The 25211-nt window shown below is 45.2% G+C and overlaps 1 protein-coding gene across 1 annotated transcript; it reads right to left on the bottom strand.

The window, feature by feature from the left end:
* Window positions 1–379: 379 nt before the first annotated feature.
* Window positions 380–23687, bottom strand: LOC308484288 (maestro heat-like repeat-containing protein family member 7). The gene is made up of 14 exons (XM_081019094.1): window positions 23671–23687; window positions 21725–22071; window positions 20409–20551; window positions 18801–18932; window positions 16909–16988; window positions 15109–15214; window positions 11123–11218; window positions 9496–9600; window positions 7836–7971; window positions 6223–6317; window positions 5729–5881; window positions 5512–5608; window positions 4001–4141; window positions 380–3261 (listed from the first exon to the last, which is right to left on the bottom strand). The coding sequence occupies exons 3-13, from the start codon at window positions 20424–20426 to the stop codon at window positions 4086–4088; spliced, it is 1074 nt and encodes a 357-aa protein (XP_080875220.1). The 5' UTR covers window positions 20427–20551; window positions 21725–22071; window positions 23671–23687; the 3' UTR covers window positions 380–3261; window positions 4001–4085.
* Window positions 23688–25211: the final 1524 nt, after the last annotated feature.

The following is a 25211-nucleotide window of genomic DNA, read 5'->3' as shown; positions in this document are numbered from 1 at the left end:
AACCGTTCATGTGTTCCATAATAGGCTTGCTTCTACTGTATACATAAACATTCATTTTTTAAGATGTGCATACATTATACAAAATTTTGTACAATCTATTACGACAAAACATTCATGCTCTCTTCGTACTGTATAGTGATACTTGTCATAAATTATACTGTTTTTATTTGAAAAGTGTCATTCAACTGACCATATGCTGTCATCTGAATATTATTAACTGTATTTCTACTTTGCTCAAGTGCTTTTGGGTGTCATAATGTACATTTTTTGCCTTCAGTCTTTGCTCAGGTACTTTGTGTTGGAGCATTTGGGTGCTTTTCTTTTTATCATATGTGGTATTTTGTGTCATGAGGAAATAAAATACCGAAACGGAAAGAAGTGTGTTAACAGCATTGTTAAGCTATTTTATTTATAAGTTTCTATAGCACACCATAAACAAAGCATCTAGTTGGTGAACATGGCACATTCATAAAGCAGCATACAAATACTTAATCAGCATTTAGACAGTATTACACAGTAACAGATAATTGAGCCATGCAATACGATTGCATCTTACGTGTGTAACTTGCACAGCCTCAGCCATACATAGTTGAAGGCCACGGGTTAAAATCTGACAAGTTAAATGCAAGCGAGGCAAGGAGCTTTAAAGCTCTTTCTGTGCTGGGCAAACCTAGAGCAAAAATAGCTTTCAAGCTTTCTGCTTTGCTTGTAGGAGAACAAAGCCCTATTGGTGTGCAGGCTTTAGTTCCAGTTCACCCCTGCCAAAAAGGAACTACCATATTTTTCGCTCTATAAGACACACCAGACCACAAGACGCACCTAGTTTTTGGAGGAGGAAAACAAGAAAAAAAATATTCTGAATCTCAGAAGCCAGAACAGCAAGAGGGATCGCTGCGCAGCGAAAGCAGCAATCCCTCTTGCTGTTCTGGCTTCTGGGATAGCTGTGCAGCCTGCATTCGCTCCATAAGACGCACACACATTTCCCCTTACTTTTTAGGAGGAAAAAAGTGAGTCTTATAGAGCAAAAAATACGGTAATTCCATTCCAGTTCAATTCACAATTCATTAATGTGGTCCTCCACATTTTTTCACTGCCTTCAGCATGTTACAAGCTGCTCTGCTAAACTATAAAATATCAAGACGACCATGGGTCGGCAAACTAAGGCCCAGATCCGTTCCAATAGCTGCCTAAATCCAGCCTACGGGAGGTCCGGGAATCAGCGTGGATCTGATCGTTTGGGCTGCACCAGCACGCGTGTTCTTTCCCTTGTGGCGCTGGCACCTCCTCCCTCCCTCCTGGCTTCTCCCCACCCTGCGGAGGAAGGGGGCTGGGCTTTGATTGGTGCCAGCAAACACAATATGTGCAGTGGGCATAGGAATTCATTCATTTCCCCCCTTCAAAATATAGTCCGGCCCCCCCAAAAGGTCTGAGGGACAGTGAACCGGCCCCCTGCTGAAAACGTTTGAGGATCCCTGAAGAAGACATCATTGCACACTTAGGGTGCTATTCACCTAATGAACTTCGTCAGCAGGTGTCCTAGGTAAGGATTTCTGCTTGTGCAGTGAGGCTCACTTCACCACCTCCCAACTCCTGTGCACCCTTTAAAGGTAAAGGGACCCCTGACCGTTAGGGGGGTTGCGGCGCTCATCTCGCTTTATTGGCTGAGGGAGCCGGCGTACAGCTTCCGGGTCATGTGGCCAGCATGACTAAGCCATTTCTGGCGAACCAGAACAGCGCACGGAAATGCCGTTTACCTTCCCGCCGGAGCGGTACCTATTTATCTACTTGCACTTTGATGTGCTTTCGAACTGCTAGGTTGGCAGGAGCAGGGACCGAGCAACGGGCGCTCACCCCGTCAAGGAGATTCGAACCACTGACCTTCTGATCGGCAAGTCCTAGGCTCTGTGGTTTAACCCACAGCGCCACCCGCGTCCCTTTACGCCCCCTGAAATTGGTTCCAGGAAGTCAGGAGAACCCCCAGAAGCAAGTGGAAATCTTTGAACAGACAAAACATTTGTAATAGTGTGACATTGAATTCCAGTGTGAACAATTGTTTTATTTATTTTACTCAACAATCTTTAAGCTTAAACATCATCATTCAGATAGGTAAAAATGATAAATGCAGTAGCAACAATCAAACACAAGAGTTGATGAAACCCCTTTATATATATATATTCAAACTGAGTTTATTTAAAAATTGCCCAAAGTTCCACTGCAAAAGGAACTTCATTTGCAATCAGTTCACCTTGACAACTATCAAGTGTGAGTCAGAGATTTTGGAAATAATTCTGAAGACCACATCAATTACCATTTCTACTTGGAGTCTACTATCCTGCAGAAAAGTCATTCAAATATGCTTTTACATCTTCAGCTTTCAAACCTCTGAAATTAAAATGTTCCTTATTCACCGCCCCCCAAACACCTCTGTATGATTGTATAATAAATCTCATCCTTCTTTCTGTTGACAATTACCTTGCTCCAAAATTGTGAAAGCCATATTTATGTTTTCTGTCTTCTACTGCTTTTTCAGTTACATTTTCTTTTTCTTTTTTTAAAAATTATCCATATTTATTCTCAGACTATAAATTGATTCTCCGATATTGCCAGTCTGTACCCCAGTCTGTTTTCTGCCGCCTTAATCATTGTGACTGTATCTTGCTTTAAAAAATAATTTTCAAAACTCTGAAATTCCCAAGAAATTAATTTCCTCGTATTTTCACTAGTGTTAATCTGTTTCCATATCTCCTGATACTTTTCAAATATGTCGTCTTGCCATCTTTATTTTCCCGGGGGAAACAAATCTGTTGTGTTGTTGCTTTCTCCTTCTACTCATTCCTTGCAGCATTCAAGCAGAAAACAGCAAATGTTGTCTGTCCCCTTTCTTTCCCTTCTTGCACAGGAATGGTGGGGATGATAGCGTTAATCAGCAAGGCAAGCAATGAAAATAAGGGGCAGGAGAAAACCCACACAGTGTCCTGGTTTACTCTTCTCAGCTCTGTGTGTCCCAGTCTCCTCCAGCCATTTCTTGAGGGCCACCTTCTGGTGGTCTGGACAGAAGCAGTAAAATGTATCCCCCTTTCCCAGAGGGATGGTGGGATTACATTTACCCAGCCAGCGTGGTGATGAAAAATGCTGCCAGGAAGCCACATTGGAGCTGATGGGGCAAAAGGCAAGGAGCCCGACAGTAGGTGGCGCCAGAGCCCAACGAAAGGCAGAGCCAGCTGATTCTAGTTTTGTCCGCATCCTCCACTACACGAAGTCCTACAGTGGCAACACAAAGGAGAGGTAAGCTTGACAGGAAGTACCATCATTTGATTAAATGTACACAAGAAGACAGGCAGGTGGCTGCTGGCTAAGGTTGAGATTAGTTGGACAGTTCTTGCCCTAATAGACCAGCCATCTCTGGGCCCCAGCTGAGCATAAATGATGGATATCTGCCCTCTTCTCTCCAGAGGGATGGTGGGGCTACCTGGATCTAGCAAGCAAGGGATGCTTTTTGTTCTTGCCCCTATGCACATCAGGCTTTTTCCAGAAAGCAACTCTGAACGTGACCCAGGAGGAGGAAGCAGCAGCAGCATCCAATATGCTAAAAGGTAAGGTCCAGTCATGGCTGACTCTGGGGTTGCGGTGCTTATCTCGCTTTATTGGCCGAGGGAGCCGGTGTACAGCTTCCGGGTCATGTGGCCAGCATGACTAAGCCGCTTCTGGCTAACCAGAGCAGCGCACGGAAACGCTGTTTACCTTCCCGCCAGAGCGGTACCTATTTATCTACTTGCACTTTGATGTGCTTTCGAACTGCTAGGTTGGCAGGAGCAGGGACCGAGCAACGGGAGCTCACCCCATCGCAGGGATTCGAACCGCTGACCTGATCGGCAAGCCCTAGGCTCTGTGGTTTAACCCACAGAATGCCCATCCGAGAGACTGGAGGTTTGGACACCTCCCACAGAAGGGATGAAACACTCGCAAGCCAAAAGATGAAAGAGAAAAATCGTGCTCTCACCTCTTCCCAAAAGGAAGCTGTTCCATCTGTCCAGAGGGAAGAAAATCCATCTCCGTGGAGAATAGGGGAAATGTTTTTTTTTCTTTTAAGCGAGCTCTGGAGATCCTGTGAAACCCAAAAGCTCTGGCCCCACATAGCCACCTGGAGAAAACATAAGGAAGAAAGGGAGGGAGGGAGGGAGGGAGGGAGGGAGAAAGGAAGAGGCGAGGGAGACAGAAAGTGGAGAGATGTGGACGGTTGTTTTACAACTGTACGTAATCATCAAGATCCTCCATCAGCACGTCACCTGAGTGGAAACGAAGAGAAGGCAGATTGAATTATACCAGCTTCATTTGACTTAGGAAAATGTTTGGGTGGGGTCCGTATAGATCATCAACATCACCCCACCCCTTCAAGGAGATCACAAATGGTAAATTAGGTGGAGAGAATGATTGGCCCAAGGTCACCCACAGACTTGACTGGAGGTTTGAACCCGGCTCTCATTGGTTCTAGTCCAAACCTCTAACCAGTTGGCCACTGTGGATTGGTGCTAAAATGTGGACGCATCGGTTATGGGTTGATGTTAGCAGGCATGCATTTTTATGCACACTTTACCTGAGTGCATACCTTTTTGTACACATTGTGTGGTGTGATAGGAATTTTGAGGTCTTAGATATATGGTAATGTTCATAACCGCACATACATAGATCAGCACAGGAAGACCGACCTGAAGCCATTTTGATTCCTAAACTGAGCAAATGTTTTCTCTGCAAGGTCAAAGTGGAAAAGCCTCCCCATTGTCTTTTCCTTCACAAATCCTGTCTTAAGGGTATGTCTGTGTTTGAATAGGGTGTGAGCCTGTGACGTGGCCCAGGAACTAAGTATTTATCATTACAAAAGATTGGCCAGGCTCCCCAGGCAATCCAATCAAGTAACCTGCCAGACAGGAGAAAAACAACATTCAAATTTCTGTTTAGACCGCCTTTTCTGTGATGTATGTATGATGTTTCTGGGGGTGGTCTTGATCTACAGGGTGGCAATTTCAAAAGTCTTTATAAGGCCTTGCAGCCATTTTTCTGGGTTCCTCCTCTCTCCTGCGGGTGAGGGGAGCACCCTGTTGCAACAGATCAATAAAGATCAAGCTTACTAGCTGCTTTGCTTCTCAATATTCTCTGGTTGGCCTCTGTTATTTTCTCCTACCAATAGGGAACCTATTTAAGGACTCTATATGGGCTCTTGGATACCCCATAAGGGAAAAGGGCAGTTTTTATTTACAACAGTGGCCAGAAAATGGCACTGCAAAGTTTGGAGAAACTGAATTTCAACTGTTTTGAAAAGTGTGAATTAATTGCACACCAAATCTAATTCCTCCCCTATCCGGCTCACACACAATACAACAATAAATTTAGGCAATTTGTGTCTTAAGAGACTGGTTGAAGCTGTGGATAGTGGTCTTTTATAAGTAGATAATTACAGCTTGTAATTATTCCATATCTTTGGTAGTGTTCCCCGTAACTGGAAATAGACATTACCTTTGCTTGCAGAGAGGCTTTGTACCGCCACAGGCAACTCATTGCAAACTCGAAATTTGTGGAGCTGATGCCATATTTTTTTCTTTACTTGTTTTTCCTGGAGAGATTGAGGGGTGAGGGGAATCCCAAAACAGTCAGAAGTCTTTTTTTTTATCCTGAAAGAAGATTTGTCCTTTATAATATACTTTTTCACAGAAAGCTTAATTTAGTAACTCACCTCCACATCCATTAGTTCTTCTGCATTCCCAAGGATAGAATAAACAAGGAGGATCCCTGCTTCACTGACCCTCCGGTCCGGACTATAAATAGCTAACAAAGCTGTTCTTAGAAAGGATCTTCTTTGTTGTTCATTGAAGAACGTCCCAAACACCTAAAAGCAAAGAAACCAAAACAAAGCAATCTTTGGATTGCTGCATGTTCATTGAATGATCCCTGCTTCTTCTTTCCCTCTCTCTATTATCACAACTTTGACATCCTTGAGACAGGATGTTGTTCCGTCTGCCCATGATGCTGTCAAGGACTGCATTGCAATCATATCTCCCAATGTGTCTCTTCACACAATTCTGCCAAGAACCCCTTAAGCTGATCCTGGTGTTTCCTGAAGGCAGAGAAGGGTAAAAGAAAGCAACCCACATTTCTCAGGTAGAGCAAGAAACCACGTGAGTGGTTTCGTATTGAAAGGGGCTTCTAGCATCGAAGGGACACCTTTACCTCTCCAACTTTCATCATGTTTATGTAAGAGAGCATCTTCTTCTCTTCTTGGTACCTCCTGCACCAGAGTTCTTTGGCATTATTCATCCGTATCCCTGACAGTAAGACACCAGGAGTTAAAAGCTTTGTCATTCCATACTTAAAGGTTTGGGGCAGGGATGGGAAACCTGTGGTCCTTCAAGTATTGTGCTTTTTTTTAATATAATTTTTATTAGGTTTTTTTTAAAAAACATATCATTTTCAAGAGTATTTAAACATACTTTTACATCTTATTCGAATTTTTGACTTCCATCAATCCTGTCTGAAAATTTTCCAATCTAATCTCTCAGTATGCATTTCTTATCTTCCCTATTACATTTCAAACTCATAACCAATATCTCTATCTTTTTCTACTTTGTAACACTTCGCATAGTTCTCCTTACAAAACTTCTTGTAGTCCTACTAGCGTAATTTGTTGATTACAGTTGCTCCTCAAATAATTCATATACTTCTTCCAATCTTCTGTAAATCTCTGGTCCTGCAGGTTTCGAATCCTTCCTGTCATTTTGTCCAATTCTGCATAGTCCATTAATTTTGTCGTCTTCAAGTATTGTTGAGCTACATGTTGCGACTGACCACTGGGCATGCTGGCTGGGGTTCCTGGGGATAGGACTCTTAACAATATCTGGAAGAGCCACAGGCTCCCCATTTCTGGGTTTAGGGCTTTTCAGACATAATTTATTCTGATGGCTTTGGAAACATTTTTTAGACTGGTGAGATTATATGTTAACATCCAGCTGGTTCCTTAAAATTCTATTTTTTATTGTATTTTTTATGAGCAGTAGTCAACAAAGTAGTCCCATTAGAACAAGGATGTCTTGTTGCGCAACAGGACTTCCTCCTCTCTCTCTCGTTCCTGTACACCCCTTGTGCCCTCCCCAGTCTCCTCTGGAGCATCAGGGAAGCCCCCAGAAACAGATTTAGGGGGCACACAGGTAGAGGAGAAGGCGAGGAAGTCCTGTAGTGCAGGCAGAAGACTCTGCCAGAGCACAACTACGTACTTTGATGGATACCTGTTCTTACAATTTGTTCACCACCTTGGTCAAGATTATAAATATTTAAATGAACGAATGAAAACGAATTTAGGCCTTTGTGTTTCCTTTGGATGATATTCCATAACTTTTTTTATGAAGATGTTTGCAAGATCCACCTCGAAAGTTCCCTCCAAGGGAATTTCTCTGACAACCTCACGTCTCATTCTGGTATCAGCCTCTGAGGCAAGACTCAAGAAACGAAGGTCAAATTCTGGCTTATATGGAGGAATGTCAAATGCTCTTGCATGCTGATCTCTCACCATCTTTGCTCAAAGGGTGGGCTCTGGGGAGAGTATAACATTGTGAAATACAACTGAACAAGACAACAGCTTCTTTCTTCCCCGCTGAGTCAACTTTGCAGGAAATGCACCATTACCAGAGAGTCAACATGAGACTCAACTGATATTAATGGGAAAACACACTATGAACTGAGACCAGAGGTTCTAATCATATTTCACTAGCGTGTAAAACTAAGGTGTTTAATGTATTCCATCATATTTAAGCATGGAACTGTTGTTGCAACTTTTCCAGCTTACTTGCCTTTCTGGTGCAGGAGCAGCTCGTAGAGACGGAAGATACTCTCCCTGGCATGTCGGCTGACTGCTGCTTGGGGGTCCCCAATACAAATTGCCAGCTCTGCCACATGGTGCCCCAGTTCTGGGAGTTTGCAAGTAGCCTAGCAAGAAGGAAAACCAGAGAGATTATTGTCCCCCACTTCTCTGTCAGATCCTCTCTATCTTTAATGTGTACGCCTCACCTCAAAATCTAAGCGCTTCTCAGAAACTCTTAAAATAATACTTTGCATCTCCAAAATGGGCAGACTAGGTCATAGCTATCAACTTACAGATTTGAAAATAAGGGACCAGTAGCCTCGAAAATAAGGGATCAGCAGCCAAAATAAGGGATTTTCAGAGCACAGGTATGTTCAACTTCTGAGCCCCTCCGAGCCAAAGGCAGAAAGCCCAGCCAGCAGCCAAACGAAGCCTCAAGTGGTGGTTCCCACAGCGCAGCAACCCAGCAAAGGGGATGCAGCAAGGAAAACCACCGTTACCTCTCCACTGGGAAGCGCTGAGCAAAGGCGAGTCCCCAAGCAACACGGCCGATTTGATCGGCACAAGGCATGCAAGCTCCACCCCCCCAGTCGTTCTTAAGACTCCTTATTGGGTGAGCAACGCAGCCAAGCAACACAGTTGGAGCCTCCCTCCTCCCTGGCCGGGAGGGAGGGAGAGGAGCTGCTTCCTTTGAAACCCGGGAAATTTAAGGGACATCATCAATAAGGGACAGCAGTGGGACATGGCGCTGGGATAAGGGACTTTCCCGCCAAATAAGGGATGGTTGACAGCTATGGACTAGGATAAACAGATGCGTCCAGAGAACATAGCCTCCTCTATGTCCTTTGGATGGGACTCTGAGAAGATGGATGTAGGGCCTCTGTGTATTTTGCCAGAACAGCAAATCCACACAGTTCAAGCCAAAAGAGGACCCCCAATGCACCTATCAACTAGGAATGCCAGGAAGAACCCAGTGGTGTGGATGGGAGCAGAGAGGTAAAAAGGTAAAGGACCCCTGGGACAGTTAAGTCCAGTCAAATTCGATTATGGGGTGTGGCACCCATCTCTGCTTTCAGGCCGAGGGAGCTGGCGTTTGTCCACAGACAGATTTCTGGGTCGTGGCCAGCAGGACTAAACTGCTTCTGGCACAACGGGACACTGTGACGGAAACCAGAGCGCACAGAAATGCAGTTTACCTTCCCGCCGGAGCGGTACCTATTTATCTACTTGCACTGGCATGCTTTCAAACTGCTAGGTTGGCAGGAGCTGGGACAGAGCAATGGGAACTCACCCCATTGTGGGGATTCGAACCACCGAGCTTCTGATCGACAAGCTCAAGAGGCTCAGTGGTTTAGACCCCAGCACCACCCGTATCCCTGCGAGATACAGGCTATCACTCAAAGGGACCCAAGAAGAGCATGCTGGTCTCATGCTAACAAAGCCATTCCTAGCTGCCGCCACCCCTTCAATTATTGGCTTTCCCCTCTCCTATTCCTCTAAGACTAAGATACTGAAAATAACATTCAGCTCTCAATATGAATTGGCTCTGGAGGGCGGGATAAATCTAAAAATCAGTTGTAGCCAACAAAGACCAGCTCTCACATTTGCTCCCTAGAGCAAAAGGGGGCAGCATATGAGGTCACACTTACATCAAAATCTGGCATAAGGACAGCAAAACGTAGGAGCGCAGCACTGCTTTTGATAGCTCTGATTCTCTCCACTTTGTATTTCGAGTGTATCCAAAAATGGATGTGCTGCAGGAGGAAGCAACACCTCAGGAATATTGCACTGGTACAACGTCTCATGCAACCCTTTTGCTCAAAACAAAGAAAGCAGCAGTGATCCATAATCCAAAATCCACAAGCAGTGGGGTTTTTTGTTTTGTTTTTAGGACCAACCAAAATGTTGGAAGGTTGTGCATCTGACACATGAGTTCTCCTAGGATGAATTGTTCCTCTTCATAGATATGCCTTAGTTCAGGAATGGGCAGGAAGTAGATCAGGATCTACTGTTTTATCTCTGGACGATTTGTGGTGGACTTGCAATGCTTCGTGCCTGATGAATAACATGGCATTTTAGCTTGGATGTACCCTATTAGCATGAAATATACTCGGTGTCGAGAGTGGATTTCATGCTCTTTATTCAGCTCATAGTGGTGAGGAGGAATGAAAGTTCCCCCAGGTTGTCTGCTTTATATACATTATTTACACAATGGGCCCCATGTGATTGGCTAATTCCGGGATTCACCTGTAGGCCAATCACTTCCACCTGGAGCTGGATTGGGTGGCTCCTGAGGACCAATCAGAATGCTGCATTCTGAATCCTATTGTTCTAGGACCAATCAGACTGTTGCATTTTGGATCCTATTCAACTCAGTACATAACACAGCATGTGGCCACATATGCCAGGGATAAGGCTTGGCAGGATCCTCCTAAACCCACTAATTTTCTGTGTTCAAGCATTTTTTAAAAATAAATATTATAGGAGAGCAGCTATTTGGTTTCCTGAGGCGGGGCAGCAGATAGTGCTGTCCTACTCCTCAGTCAGTCAAGGTAGAAAAGAACGAGGGCCCTTCCCTGGCAATAAAAATAGAATAATCTTAATTGTTAATTTAATGTGCCATTAAGGTAAGCTGGGGAATATGCCAATAGCATTGATTTTGAGGAGATATGGAGGGTGTTTGTAGAATTAGTACTGTTAAAACGGAAAGGGGTGTTGAAATTTTGGGAGGTGGGATAGTTACAGTGGAATGGTCTCAGTGGTTGGGTGCACATTTTTATTCTCATTTATGTATGGTTATTACTTTGTGAAAATAACATAATAATAAATAAACATAATAGAATAAAAATAAATTAAAAGACTATTCGTTGCCATTCTATGAAGGCCAAAGCCAGCTGCCTGAGGCAGCTACTTCACTCTGCATAATGGCAGGGCCAGCTCTGCTAGGGTATAATCTCTCAGTTGCACCCTGAAGCTTAACCACTATTTGATTCTATGAGTGTGTAAGTGGCCCTGAGTGCCCAAGGGAGAAAATAATACCTCCTAATAGACTGGACTGGGAGATATTAGTCTACTTGGTCGTTTCTCCCCTGAATGTTTGTTTTGAAACCTGTCTTGGTTCAGTCAGTTATTCATGGGCCTGGAAATCACAATATTATGCCCAAACTCTGCCAATGGAGGAAACCCTACAATAATGCATGGTGGGTGATTTTGCTTAGGTTGCGATATCTCCCTACCAGGCCTTCCTTTGCCGCAATTTCTCTTTGACGCACTTACTTTTAAGATCCTCAGCAGATGCTTGGTGGTCGGATCCTCTGCTAATAATGACCTGAGCAGGATTTCGAGTGTCGCTGAAGTTGTTCTATACAGCGCCTGGAAGGAAAGGGAAATCCCTGCGTGAGAGCTGGATTTTCTTCCCAACAAAGCATGCCTGCAAATAGGCTTCATCCCAGAGCCATTGAGGTCCGGCCATCAAAGGGAGAACCTCTCACTAGAAGTGGTTCCACAGATAACACGCTGTTATCGTTCAGCCTGGACACTGTGGTCCAGCGCCAAGGGCCTTCTGGCAGTTCCCTCATTGCGAGAAGTGAGGTTACAGGGAACCAGACAGAGGGCCTTCTCGGTAGTGGCGCCTGCCCTGTGGAACGCCCTCCCTTCAGATGTGAAGGAAATAAGCAGCTATCTTCTCTTTAAAAGACATCTGAAGGCAGCCCTGTTTAGGAAAGTTTTTAATATTTAATGCTGTATTGTTTTTAACACTTGATTGGAAGCCGCCCAGAGTGGCTGGGGAAACTCAGCCAGATGGGCAGGTATAAATAATTTATTATGATGATGATGATGATGATGTGAGCTATAACCAAGACCCACTTTCTAGCCTCTTTGTGCCTTGTTGAGGGGCACAGAACTTTGCCCGATGCACCCCGAAGGCAAACTACGAGGGATTCAAATAAGATAAGGAATCAGAGCACACATTTAAAGAAGACTGGGCAATGTTTATTGAATATATGGCTGAAAATTGTGCACATGTGAAAACGCTGGTAGCGTTAAGATAAATTCAACAGTGCAAGTAAGTTTGATGAATGCAATATTGGAATACTGAATGGTTTGGATTATGTAAAATATGCAGGGATGTACCCCAGAACCAAACTGAACCACAGAAGGAGAAGAAGGGAAGACACTCATGTAAGATTGTTTAAAGAACAAATCCCTACCAGAGAGGAATGGCAAAACTGACCGGAAAACTCAGGGAACAAGACAACAAAAAGGATTTATTTACTGGGAACTTTTTAAAATTTACTTAGGAGATCACTGCAAGCGGATGAAAACATGAGCAGCATTTTAATCACACTTGTATTGTAACAAATACTATGGACAATATGGACAGATATAAAATACAGATTGATATAATATGCAGTTGAAAATGTTGACATTAGGACCCATGGAGGGGATGGTGGGGGTCGTGAGAGCTATATGGATATTTGGTTTTGTTATAAATTTATATTTGTAAAATTAAATAAAAATGATTTCAAAAAAAATATTGTTTAAAGGAATATTTTAAAATGTAAATTAGAAAATTAATAAAAATTATTATTAACAAATGAATAAGATAAGGAATCAAGTATGTATTTGACATAGTACTGTAAAGGTAAAGGTAAGGGTACCCCTGACTGTTAGGTCCAGTCGTGGCCGACTCTGGGGTTGCGGCGCTCATCTTGCTTTATTGGCTGAGGGAGCTGGCGTACAGCTTCCAGGTCATGTGGCCAGCATGACTAAGCCGCTTCTGGCGAACCAGAGCAGCGCATGGAAACGCCGTTTACCTTCCCGCCGGAGCGGTACCTATTTATCTACTTGCACTTTGACGTGCTTTCGAACTGCTAGATTGGCAGGAGCAGGGATCGAGCAACGGGACCTCACCCCGTCGCGGGGATTTGAACTGCCGACCTAGGCTTTGTGGTTTAGACCACAGTGCCACCCGCGTCCCCTGACATAGTACTGTAGGGGTCACTAATTTGGGGGGGGGCATGTGGGCGCAAACGTGAATAGGAGTAACAACTGTGGGAACAACACATACTGCAGCCTATTCTATTGGGTACAATAGAATGCTTCTTTCAAGTCTAATTTCAATAAGAGGCCGACTTCCGGGTTGGCGCCATCGCCGAATGGCGGACTCCCTCCGAGCTCCGGAGGGAGTCTGCTCGGCAGGGGCTGGGTCCTACCGCGCCGGCGACGCGGGGACCCTCAAAAACCACGGGCACGGAGCCCGTGGACATGGGGACTCGGCTGGCACCGCTAGCGCCCTCCCGACTCGTGAAGGAGCCTTTTTAAAGGCTTCGGATCGGGTGCCGGGGAGTGGCGTGGTGCTTTGAGTCCATTGCTTCCCCTGCCGAGCGCAGCCGCATGCCATTCGACGGAGAGCGCTGACTTCTTCCATTGGAAATTCGGACTATCAACAACAACCCGTGAGTAATTGGGAAACCGGGTACAAAAGGAGAAAAAAAGAAATTTTTTTCGGATTCGGCACGAGCGGGGGGGATCTAAAAAGGAAGTCAGTCCCCCCCCCGATTGTAAACATTCTAAAACAAGGACTGGGTAACCAAGATCGAAAGAGAAGTTTATTGCTGACAAAAATCATTAATTCCACGAAGGGAAATTACAAGAATTGTGCTGGAGGAGAAGAGTGGAGGGTGAGAGGGAAAATGCAACCCCCCCTGGGAACCGGGGCGATTCGTAGAACCTGGCGAAGAGAGACGGAGACTTTGACAGCTGTCAAAGTAGCTGTCAAAGCTGGAGAATATAAAGAGGACTTTGTTACAAGGACTTTGCTGGCTAATTCTGTTACAATTTGACACAATATGGATATAAACTGTCGGAAAATAAGGAACAACAATTTGACTTTTGGATTAGAGGATATAAAGTTATTACAATCCCCCTAGAGGGGTTTCGGGACATTACAAGTGGTCGTATGTGGAAAATCACTCTGGGATTCGCACAGGACTTATCTTCCGGGAAAGCTGCAAAACTGACATAGTATTTTGTCTACAGAGGTGTTTACATTAAAAGGAGACAATAGAATTTTCTATTGAAGAAAGGAAGGGACTGGACGTAAGTTTTTGTTCCTGAACAACAAACCTCTGTAGAGATACCAGATTTCGGAATAAGAACGTTTTAGCAGCTGAACAAGACAAGAAACCTGAGAAAGTAAGGAATAAAAAGAACAAAGGACTAACTACGACACGGAAAGAACAATGGGAGGAGCAGCAAAGACCAAGGAAATTAAAGGCATCTATTAGACTGGATTTTTGAAGTTAAACATTATTAAAATAAACAAATTAAAAGAAAACCGGCAAGGTGGAATGGGAAAAATCTGGCCATGGACTTGAGATCTCCAGGCTGACGACATATAGACTGATGGACATGTGGAATTCAAACCGGGGAAGGGAAGGGGGAGTTTTGGAATCCAAAGGCTAATGTAACCATCTTTTTGAAACTTCTTATACTTTTTATCTTCTATTTCTTTATATAACTTTTGTATATCATGGTATTTTGATTTGGCATGTTTAAAAAAAAGGGAATTCGTGGAAGGAAATTGGGGTTGATCTTGGGGAAAAATCTTTTTTCTTTTTCTGTTAATGATGAGGGATGATGATAAAATTGTATAATTTAAATTGGTTAATGGGTTAAACATATTAAGTTTTAAAATGGGAGTGAGAGCTTGTGGAACCAAATTAATGAAAGGGGAATACAGTCGGGGGGGGGGAGGAGGGAGTCCTAGAAAGAAGATAACGAAAGTAAGGTTCTAAATGTATTCTATCTTTTCTTTTCTGTTATTTTTCTATATTATTGGAAATTCTAATAAATATGATATAAAAAAAAAATAATAATTTCAATAAGAGGCCGAGGAGATGGCCCTGTGGGTGCCAGGGAATGCCATACTGGCAACCCCATGGTTCGTGGGTTCAACAAGAATTTACCTACATAAGAGCAGATAAAGAACCTGCTGGATCAGGCCAATGGCCCATTTAGGCCAGTATCCTTGTGCTCACAGTGGCCAACCAGATGCCTGTGGGAACCAGGGAGCAGAACATGAGCACAAAAGCACTCTTCCCCTTTCCAGCAGTTGGTATTGGGAAGCATGGCGGCCTCCCAAGTGGGGAGGCAGAGCTCAGCCGTCACGGCTGGCAGCAGTTTGACAGCCCTCTTCTCTGTGAATTTATCCAATCCTCTTTCAAAGCCATCCAAGGTGATGGCCCACCGCTGCCTACCTGTTTGGTGGCACCCCCAGTCCCAATGTCCATCGTGAAAACCCCATGCATAGCCAACCGCAAGACACACGACTCCAGTTCTGGATCAAGTGGAGGCTTGATTTTACTGGTGGGGTGGAGGAAAAAGTATTAGATTATGCACTGCCAGAATTTCCTAATCTCCCGCAGGGAGGCTCCTCCTGGGACTTGAGAAGCACAGGACTTCAGATCCCAAATGCCAGGATGTGCACTGAGGACGGAAGGAGACCAGGCTCCCCTCCTTGGGCTTGGAGACTATATTTCCCAAGGTGTGGAGAAAACAAATGCCTTCTAAGATCTGTGTGGGCACTTCCAAGGGGAGTCAGTTCCTCCTCTCTGGAGCTTTTCAGAGTATCAGCCTCCCCACTTCTTTTGAAGGAGGTGAGGACAGGTGACCCCACCTAGGCCCGAAGTCACCCCAGGCCTCAAAACCAAATTTCCCCTTTCTCTCTTCTAAAAACCCACAGCTTCAGCTTTTCTCTGCTCTTCTCTGCTTTCTCACAAGATGCTGCTGCATAGGCAATTCTGGGCTGCATCAATAGGAGTATAGCATCTAGATCAAGGGAAGTAATAGTGCCACTGTATTCTGCTCTGGTCAGACCTCACCTGGAGTACTGTGTCCAGTTCTGGGCACCACAGTTCAAGAAGGACATTGACAAACTGGAACGTGTCCAGAGGAGGGCAACCAAAATGGTCAAAGGCCTGGAAACAATGCCTTATGAGGAACGGCTAAGGGAGCTGGGCATGTTTAGCCTGGAGAAGAGGAGGTTAAGGGGTGATATGATAGCCATGTTAAAATATATAAAATGATGTCACATAGAGGAGGGAGAAAGGTTGTTTTCTGCTGCTCCAGAGAAGAGGACACAGAGCAATGGATCCAAACTACAAGAAAGAAGATTCCACCTAAACATTAGGAAGAACTTCCTGACAGTAAGAGCTGTTTGACAGTGGAATTTGCTGCCAAGGGGTGTGGTGGAGTCTCCTTCTTTGGAGGTCTTTAAGCAGAGGCTTGACAACCATATGTCAGGAGTGCTCTGATGGTGTTTCCTGCTTGGCAGGGGGTTGGACTCGATGGCCCTTGTGGTCTCTTCCAACTCTATGATTCTATGATTCTATTTTTATCAGCACAAGAAAGCTTCAAAAAGCTAATGAATACGCTCTGTCAATGCCAAGAATAAGCAGGCCTGGGAACTGAGTCTTATCCCACCCAGTTGCAACAAATCGTGGACATGCTGAAACACAAGGCTCCTCAACCCCCTTGGCTTCTCAACCCCCTTTCCTGGGAAGGGCGCCAAGAGTCCCAAGACAGGAGCTTTCTTTTCATGCTCAGGGAAACTCATGAGGCAAGACTCCTGAGGAGGGGGAGAAGGGGGAGGGAACTGGAGGGGAATATATGCTCTGTGCAAATGGCTGTGAACTCGTGCTTAGCTTGTGGGTTATCACGCTTGCTCCTTCTACCAGCCCAGATGGTAGCAATAAAGCTCTTTCTCTGGATCAACCCTTGAGTGTCTGCTTGACTCCCACTTCCCTCTCCCGGGCGCAATGCTCTTCCAATCCATGGGCAAAGCCTGAAAAGGTTACACTTTCAGCCATTTCTGTTTCGAAAGTCTTTGACCTATTGTATCCGATTGTCTGGGCTACTCCCGGGCCGTTTACCGTGTTGCATCTGCTTCCCTGAAAATGTATTATTTTCTACCCTCATTCATCACAAATACAACGGTCTTCGCACGCGCTAATTGCTTCTTAGAAGGATCAGGAATCCCTGTTCTGCAGGAGGCATACCTCAAGTTGTAAATGGCAACCATGCAGCACGGTAGAACTGATGTGGGCACAGAGTGAACCGGGAGCTTCTCCATCACCACCTGGAAGAGACCAAGGGCCAGAACAGAGCAGGTGAATGACCTCTTTCCACAGATTTCAATGGGGCACTCTCATCCCAAATGGTTTCGTCTAAGCACTTTCTCATTCACAAGCCCATTACCAGTATACTCCCATTTTGTCCCCGCACCTCTGTCTTGTCTCACGACCTGTATTAGCCCAACAGGCAAGCAAAAACCTGCATTCCTTTCTGGCCATTTACCCAAAGCACCCATAAAACATCAGATGCTCCCTTTACAAAGAGGGTCCCTAGACTCTCCACCTCCTTTCCCTGGAAAATCTCCTGCCTGGATTTAAGCCTGCCGTCGAGAATTCCTCATTTCCCTGCTTTCCTCTGTGCATTTTAGTAGACTTAAGGATATAGAAACTCTCTCTGTTTCTCCCTTCCAACCATCTGATCTTTCATCTCCCTCCCCCCCCCCATCAATGCAGGAATGCTGCTGAATAGCCTTAGAGTCACTGTAGGCCTAGACACCATTTTGTCACCCACCCACCACTCATTTTCTTTTTTCTTTTTAAATCATTTTTATTGATTTTCCAATAAAAACAGCCAATTAACATATCCATATCATAATCCATCCTTTATGAGTGAGAGAGAGGGCTGAATGGATGTCTAGCAACTCCCCTTCTAGGTCCCAAAGGGGGGGATTGTGTGGTCTCCAGGAAGGCTGATCGATCGCCAGATAACTTATATCTGTGGAATACAGTTCATTTACATTGCAATATTGCAAACAGTATGCTCAACAATTTACAGTAACAACTTAACAACGTGGAAGTTACTACGCCATTAAATTTCAAACGAAAGGCTTGGACAACAGCCCGGAGTGGAATGATTTAACAACTTGGGAGTTGCTGAGTCATTAAACTTCAGACGATAGACTTGGACAGTAGCCTGGATTGGAAGATTGGAATAAAGTCAGGAAAAGCTGTGCTGGTAAATAGACAGTTGAAAGAAATATATATACACAAATAAAGCTGTACTCAATGGATGAAAGGATATATGATTTCTCACATGATTGAGAATCACATAGCCAGGGACAGAGAACTTTAAAGTGTTAAGATCGGAATGTGGAAAATATTAAAACAACAAGAAGAGGCAGGAAGGAAGATATTGGAGATACACTTCAGAGGTCCAGACTATGGGGAGCCCGAAAATAATAATTCATAATTAATAATTTGAACTGTAATTTGGTTGTTCCTTTATTTTAGTTTATTGTTTTTAATTGGCTCGTTTTCTACCCCTCTTTTCTGGGATGGTTTTCAGAAACATGGCTGTGCTTTGTCTTGTTCTTCTTTGAATAGAAACCTCTTTGGGGAAGTCCTAGCTTTGTTTTCCCACCTTCAGAACTTGAGGGGAATGCTTCACTGTCCAAATAAAGACTGGGCCAGCTCTGCCATACTGATTAACTGTCTGTCAGGAACAGAGCCAAGAGCTGCACAGAGTAGAGGTTTCCCTAACAGCCAACTCAGTTTCCCCCAGCCACCTATTACCCCAGAAGGACTTGTTGCTGAAACATGGGTTTCAGACACAGAGACAAATGCAAATACAGAGAAATACAGAGACAAGGGAGTCCCAAGCAAGCTTAGCAAGGAGGTCCTCTGCATAACACCTTGGGGAAGGAATTACAACTGCATGCCCGTAGGGTGTTTTCAAGTGGATTTGGTGACCCTATTCCAAATGGTTTCATAGTCCTTCCGCACTTTATTTCCACAGAACTAACCCCAAATCCAGACCTCGTGCCTCTCATCTACTGGCTATCTGCCACCTCCTTACTGGATTTCTGCACCTCACTTACCACGACAGCCTCTGTTAATTCGTCTTTGGTGTACAGAAGTTTCAGTTTGTTCCGTCGTTTATGCTGTGTAGCGATGCATAAAGCGGAGATGGCGCTGAGGAAACTAATGTCCCCGTTCTCATCCTGTTTGCTCTGTAAGTTGAGAGAGAACCGGGGCTATTAGGAGAGGGCATTGTCGAGCCTTTCTTGTGTCCTAGACATCCTTCCTGGTTGGCTCGGAATAAGAACTGAACTGCAGAATTAACCCACCTATTTCACAACTGCTCAGAGACGCTACAAAACTAGAAAAGTGATGAGCTCAGAAGAGGGTAACTGGGATCTTGCATTCCCACTTTGTAGCGAAAACAGTTCATTCCTTTTTTTATGGTTACAGCTACACAACCCTCCATGAGAAAGAAAATAAGTCTGTGTCACTGTGCATTCCTTGGGAGGCCAGATCTGCAGCCCCTGTGGATCCTGCCACCTGAGGCAGTCGCCTCATCTTGCCTGACGGGTGGGCCGGCCCTGTATCTTCCTATGTTTCTGCCCAGTGGAACTCCTACTGTGGCTAGATTTATTTTCTCCTGCTTGGTGGATGCCCCACTGCTGCCTGGGACTCTTGACCTTCCCGCATGGGTCCAAGCCTGCCCCTGTGGAGCCTGCTCACCCTCCCTCCCTCTGTGCATCTCGGCAAACTCAAGGCTAGGTAAAAGCTCTCTCTTTCACTCATCCTCCCTCCTGCCCCATCTTTCTGGTCACTTCTCACCCAAACCCCCTATTCTCATCCTCTCTGGGTGTGGCTGTTTCACTCTCTCCCTTCTGGGAGAACCTTCAGTAAGGTGAATGTAATCTTGTATACTATTTCCTTTTAGCAAGTACTCCTTTCCTGGTTAAGTCCTCAGATCTCGGCTCCGTTATCTGTCCCAGGAATCTTGTGCACATGCTCCACTACCCAGTCACAAGACTCTACATTACTGGTGATGTGTTTGTGTTCATTTGGCCAAAACATGCTTGTTTCTGGGCCAGCTCTACCAGACTTGACAACAACCTGGCAAGGATATTACAGTAGGAGCTGCTACTAGCATCCAACTTACCATATTTTTCGCTCTATAGGACACACCCGGCCATAGGACGCACCTTGCTTTAGAGGGGGAGAACAAGAAAAAAAAATTATCCCCCTCTCTGCACAGCTCCCTTTCAGCGAAGCAGCAGGAGAAACGGAGCCCCTTCCATTTCTCCTCCCGCATAGCTGAAGGGGCGCTGCGCCTTAGCTGAAGGGGCACCTACCCTTCAGTGAAAGGAACCTGAAGCCTCCAGAGCGTGGCAAGAGCTCCCGCTGCGCTCCGGAGGCTTCAGGCGGCTGTCTGGAGACCGAGAGGGGTCGGTGTGCACCGACCCCTCTTGCTCTCCAGATAGCCTCGGGTTCCTTTTGCCTTTGGGTTCCTTTCGCTGAAGTCTGGAGAGCAAGACTCTCCTGGCTTCAGCGAAAGGAACCCGAAGCCTCCGGAGCGCAGCAGGAACTCCCGCTGCGCTCCGGAAGCTTCAGGCAGCTATCTTTGAAGCCCGGAGAGCAAGAGGGGTCGGTGCGCACCATGTGCAGGAAGCATCATGTGCTGAGGGGTCTTGTACCTTGTCTTCCTCCTCCATGCGCTTGAGGATGATGTTGACGGCATCACCATCTAGTTCAATGCTGTCATTCACATCCGACCCGTTGGAAGTAGATGAAAAGACAGAGGAGGTGGAGAAGTGGTTGAGGCTTGTTGATGTTGAATCTAGGAATTGAGAGGGGTAAACATAGAACAGGAAGGCATATTAGTATCTCCTACCGTCTTATTAGTATATCCTACCTTCTTGAAATGGGACGCAGGTGGCGCTGTGGGTTAAACCACAGAGCCTAGGTTGGCGGTTTGAATCCCCGCGACGGGGTGAGCTCCCGTCGCTCAGTCTCTGCTTCTGCCAACCTAGCAGTTCGAAAGCAGATCAAAGTGCAAATAGATAAATAGGTACCGCTCCGGCGGGAAGGTAAACAGCGTTTCCGTGCGCTGCTCTGGTTCGCCAGAAGCGGCTTAGTCATGCTGCCCACATGACCTGGAAGCTGTACGCCGGCTCCCTCGGCCAATAAAGCGAGATGAGTGCTGCAACCCCAGAGTCAGTCACAACTGGACCCTTTACCTTTACCTTCTTGAAAGAGACCTAGCTTCTTCTCGTTGAATAATTTGCACATTCTTGACAACACCCTAAGCCTCTGGCATCTTCATAAAATCCTCCACCTCACCCACCCTAGGGATGGGTGAATCCATTTCAGTTTCTCTCAGTTTCTCATTTTTCTAATCCTAAATTCAGTTCCCCAAATTTCCACACCAGTTTGCAAATTTTGTTTTTAAAGTCCTCGGGGAAATTTGTTAACATTATAGTGCAAATTTCTCCTAATATAGTTGTACCTTGGTTCTCGAACAGAATGCGTACCATGAGTTTGTTAGACTTCCAGAACTGTTTGATAACCAAGACGCGACTTCCAGTTGGCTGCAAGAGCATCCTGCAGCCAATCAGAAGCTGCAGAAGCCGCACCAGATGTTCAGTTTCCGAAAATCGTTTGAAAACCTGAACACTCACTTCCAGTTTCCGGTCGTTCTGGAGCTGAAACGTACAAGTTCCAAGGCAGCAACCAAGGTATGACAGTAGACACATCTTTTTAAAGCAAGTTACTGTAACACAATAGATTTGTATCTTATCTCTACTAATATATACATTTGTATAACACTTTATCCTAGTACTTTCATTTTTGTATACTTTACTGCAAAATTCAGAGAAGTGTGAATTTCTAAAGATGGTTGTGTTCCAGTTCACATATTGTTTCAGAAAGTGTGAAGTAGGTAATTCCATTTCTCTTCCAACCCTCTCCTCCCGTGCAGAATCCCTCTCAGGAACCCTGGCCATCTCCTCACCTAAAACCGTGGACAAGCTCCTTGACTCTTGCTTAGTTTCCAGAACCTTGCATTCTTGGGACCAGACCTTTTGGGTTCCACAGCAGCTCCAGAACGTGCTTAATTTATCCCAATTCCTCAGCGTGATAGAGTTCTTTCTCCTGGACAGATGGAACCATTTCAGCTTGGGAAGGGAAGAGAATGCAACTTTGCCCACACGGCTTTCTGTATGGCTATAGAAATGTTCAAACCTCCGGTCCTGGGACTTGGCTTTCGATGAAGCTGCAGCATCTTGGCTGTCGCTTCCTCCTTTCCCCAGATCTTGTTTGGAGTTGCTCTTTGAAAACAGCTTCTGCAGCTTTGACAGCCTAAAACAGAGTGGGAGAAGATAGGCTGGCAGTATCCTCCTACTCTACACACCTAGACTGAACCGGGGCCACATGTGCTTGCTATCATAGGCAAATAGGCTGTCTTGTGAAGGAAGTGCTTGAAGGTCTAGAGCAGGGCAAGGGGGAGTTAATACATTGTTGGACAACAACTCCCATCATCCCTGGTCGTGCTGGCTGGGGATGATGGGAGTTGGAGTCCAATGACATCTGGAAGGCACTGTGGTGGTAACCATGGTTAGGATTATTGACTATTTGCTATCGCTAGCTATGCTGTGCACAGAACCTGCATTGCCTGGGGAGAAAGGAGCTCCCCTCAGACTGCCCTAGACAAAGCTGGAACCAGAAGGCAGAATCAGCTAAGAAATCCAACTTACATTTCCCCCCCTCACACACTCAGTCACACACTCTCTCTCTGTCTCAATACAGAAATGTTAGAAGCGGTCACAAAATGGCCAACAGAAGCATGAAGCTTCTCTCTTGCCAAATCACCTTTGCTCACCTGACATGTTCATGAGGCGCGTAGGGTGTGTCACAATGACCTTAGCAACCTAGCAACTGCGGCCATTGTTCCTCTGACATTACATTCATTGATACTGTATAAGACTCATATGTGCTGCGCAGCACTTTCTGTCTTTCTCCCTGGTGCCCACACCACACTTCGGCCATTTCTTACAGGCATCAGTGTCCCTCACAAGCAGCCACAGCCCTGCTTTTTCCAAGTGTCATTGTACTGCTGTGTGTGGGTCGCTCAGAAAACAGAAATGACTAATCTGTGATACATCTTCCTTGAGATAACAGTGAGAGCACATCAACCACACACAGAAACAAACACAGAGCTATGCATGGCAGGTGCACATGAAAATACATCTCCTCCTCAATGTACCATCCGTTCCATGCTTTTGTTACTAACCTCTGCAAAAGCAACACTGTCTTTAGTGACTTTCTTTCCTGTGTGATAGCTAGCTAGGTAAGAGTGTAAGTCATACGATCAAACAGGCAGGTCAAATCCTGTATGTCCATTTTGCCAAGAGGACCAAAATAAAATAAGCCAGATTTTTATTATAACTACCCACACCTACCCCCTGGCACTTTTATTTATTTATTTCATAAAATTTAGGTACTGGGTTGATTGGAACAAAAATGGCAACCGCCACAAAGTGGTGTACAAGGGGTTTCCCTCGCCACTAAGGTCTAGAAATGTGCTTATTCTCAATATAAGCATTAAGCGCTGGCTCCCCCTGCTACTTCTGTACTCCAATTTACCTCTCTGCAAACCCCCAAGTAGATGTGTCCTTGCAAAAAATATTTGTTGGGTTGGAGAATGAACTTGCACTTTAAAAAAACTTTCAGGAGTTGCCCCATTGCTGTTGGTCGACTAGAAAAACAGAACAAAAACTCCACAATTTGTTTGAAAATGAATTTGGCACATTACATGTAGATGTAGCAGAGGTGCCCATTTATGATGTTTGACTGTAAGCGCATTTGGTAAATGAGCTCTCGCTAGTGAAGTATATACTTCAGGTTTTCATTAAATATAATTGAGCTATTTTTCTAGAAAAGAGAGGTGCTGGAACTCACCACAAACCCTTGTTCTCTTAGAATGGTCATGGCCCCCACTAGGCTCCTGCGAGTTCCTGTGGAAAAGAAACCCTGGTTGTTGCAGTAAAGTTTATTTATCCCTCCCCCCCAGGACAAGACGCCAATACAACTCCTAGGTACACCTCTGTGCTTGGTTGCACTGTACAATTTTTATTGAATTTTCTGTTTTACATTTTAGAACATTCATTTAAACAACCTTAAAATATTATTTATTATTAATATTAATACTCACCCATCTGGCTCGGTTTCCCCAGCTACTCTCCTTCTCTTTCCATGGTTCATCTTGCATAACATAAATCCCAGCATATTTTATATAAACTAAACCACAGTGTGTGACATATCTGTCCAGGTCAGGTCATTTCTGCCCAGGGGAAAAAGGTGGCCATTCTCTTGGGGAAGAAATGGAGGCAGTGAGAGATTTTACTTTCTTGGGTTCCATGATCACTGCCGATGGTGACAGAAGTCACGAAATTAAAATACGCCTGCTTCTTGGGAGAAAAGCAATGACAAACCTAGACAGAATCTCAAAAAGCAGAGACATCACCTTGCCAACAAAGGTCCGTAAAGTTAAAGCTATGGTTTTCCCAGTTGTGATGTATGGAAGTGAGAACTGTACCCTAAAGAAGGTTGATGGCCAAAGAATGGGTGCTTTTGAATTATGGTGCTGGAGGAGACTCTTGAGAGTCCCATGGACTGCAAGAAGATCAAACCTATCCATTCTGAAGGAAATCAGCCCTGAGTGCTCACTGGAAGGACAGATCCTGAAGATGAGGCTACAACACTTTGGGCACCTCTTGAGAAGAGAAGACTCCCTGGAAAAGACCCTGATGCTGGGAAAGATGGAGGGCACAAGGAGAGGGGGACGACAGAGGACGAGATGGTTGGACAGTGTTCTCGAAGCTACGAACATGAGGTTAACCAAGCAGTGGAAGACAGGAGTGCCTGGCGTGCTCTGGTCCATGGGGTCACGAAGAGTCGGATACGACTAAATGACTAAACAACAATAGAGCTGCCCATGGCTTGGCCATCCTTGCCTCTCTATCCGTATTGCCCTTTCACTCCTCCTCCTAGCCTTAGTAACTCAGTTGTCTCCTGCCCTCTGAAACAACAAGTCAGTGTGGTGTAGTGGTTAGAGTATCAGTCTAGGACCTGGGAGACCAGGGTTCAAATCCCAATGAAGATCAGTCAGTGAACTTGGGCCAGTCACTGCCTCTTGGCTTAACCCTACCTCACAGGGTTGCTGTAAGGGGGGAGGAGTGGAGAAGCATGTGTGTCACCTTAAACTCTTTTAAGGAGAGGTTGGGATATATAGTCATACCTCGGGTTGAAGTAGCTTCAGGTTAAGTATTTTCGGGTTGCGCTCCGTGGTGACCTGGAAGTAACAGAGCATGTTAGGTTCTTCTGTGCATGCACAGACGCTGAAAATGAGACTCCAATACTTTGGCCACCTCATGAGAAGACTCCCTGGAAAAGACCCTGATGTTGGGAAAGATGGAGGGCACAAGGAGAAGGGGACGACA

This window comes from Podarcis pityusensis (assembly GCF_964106645.2).
Source record: "Podarcis pityusensis genome assembly, chromosome: 1".
NCBI classification, from domain to species: domain Eukaryota; kingdom Metazoa; phylum Chordata; class Lepidosauria; order Squamata; family Lacertidae; genus Podarcis; species Podarcis pityusensis.
Note: the sequence above shows the minus strand (reverse complement) of the source record. Positions and strands in the feature narration are given on the sequence as shown.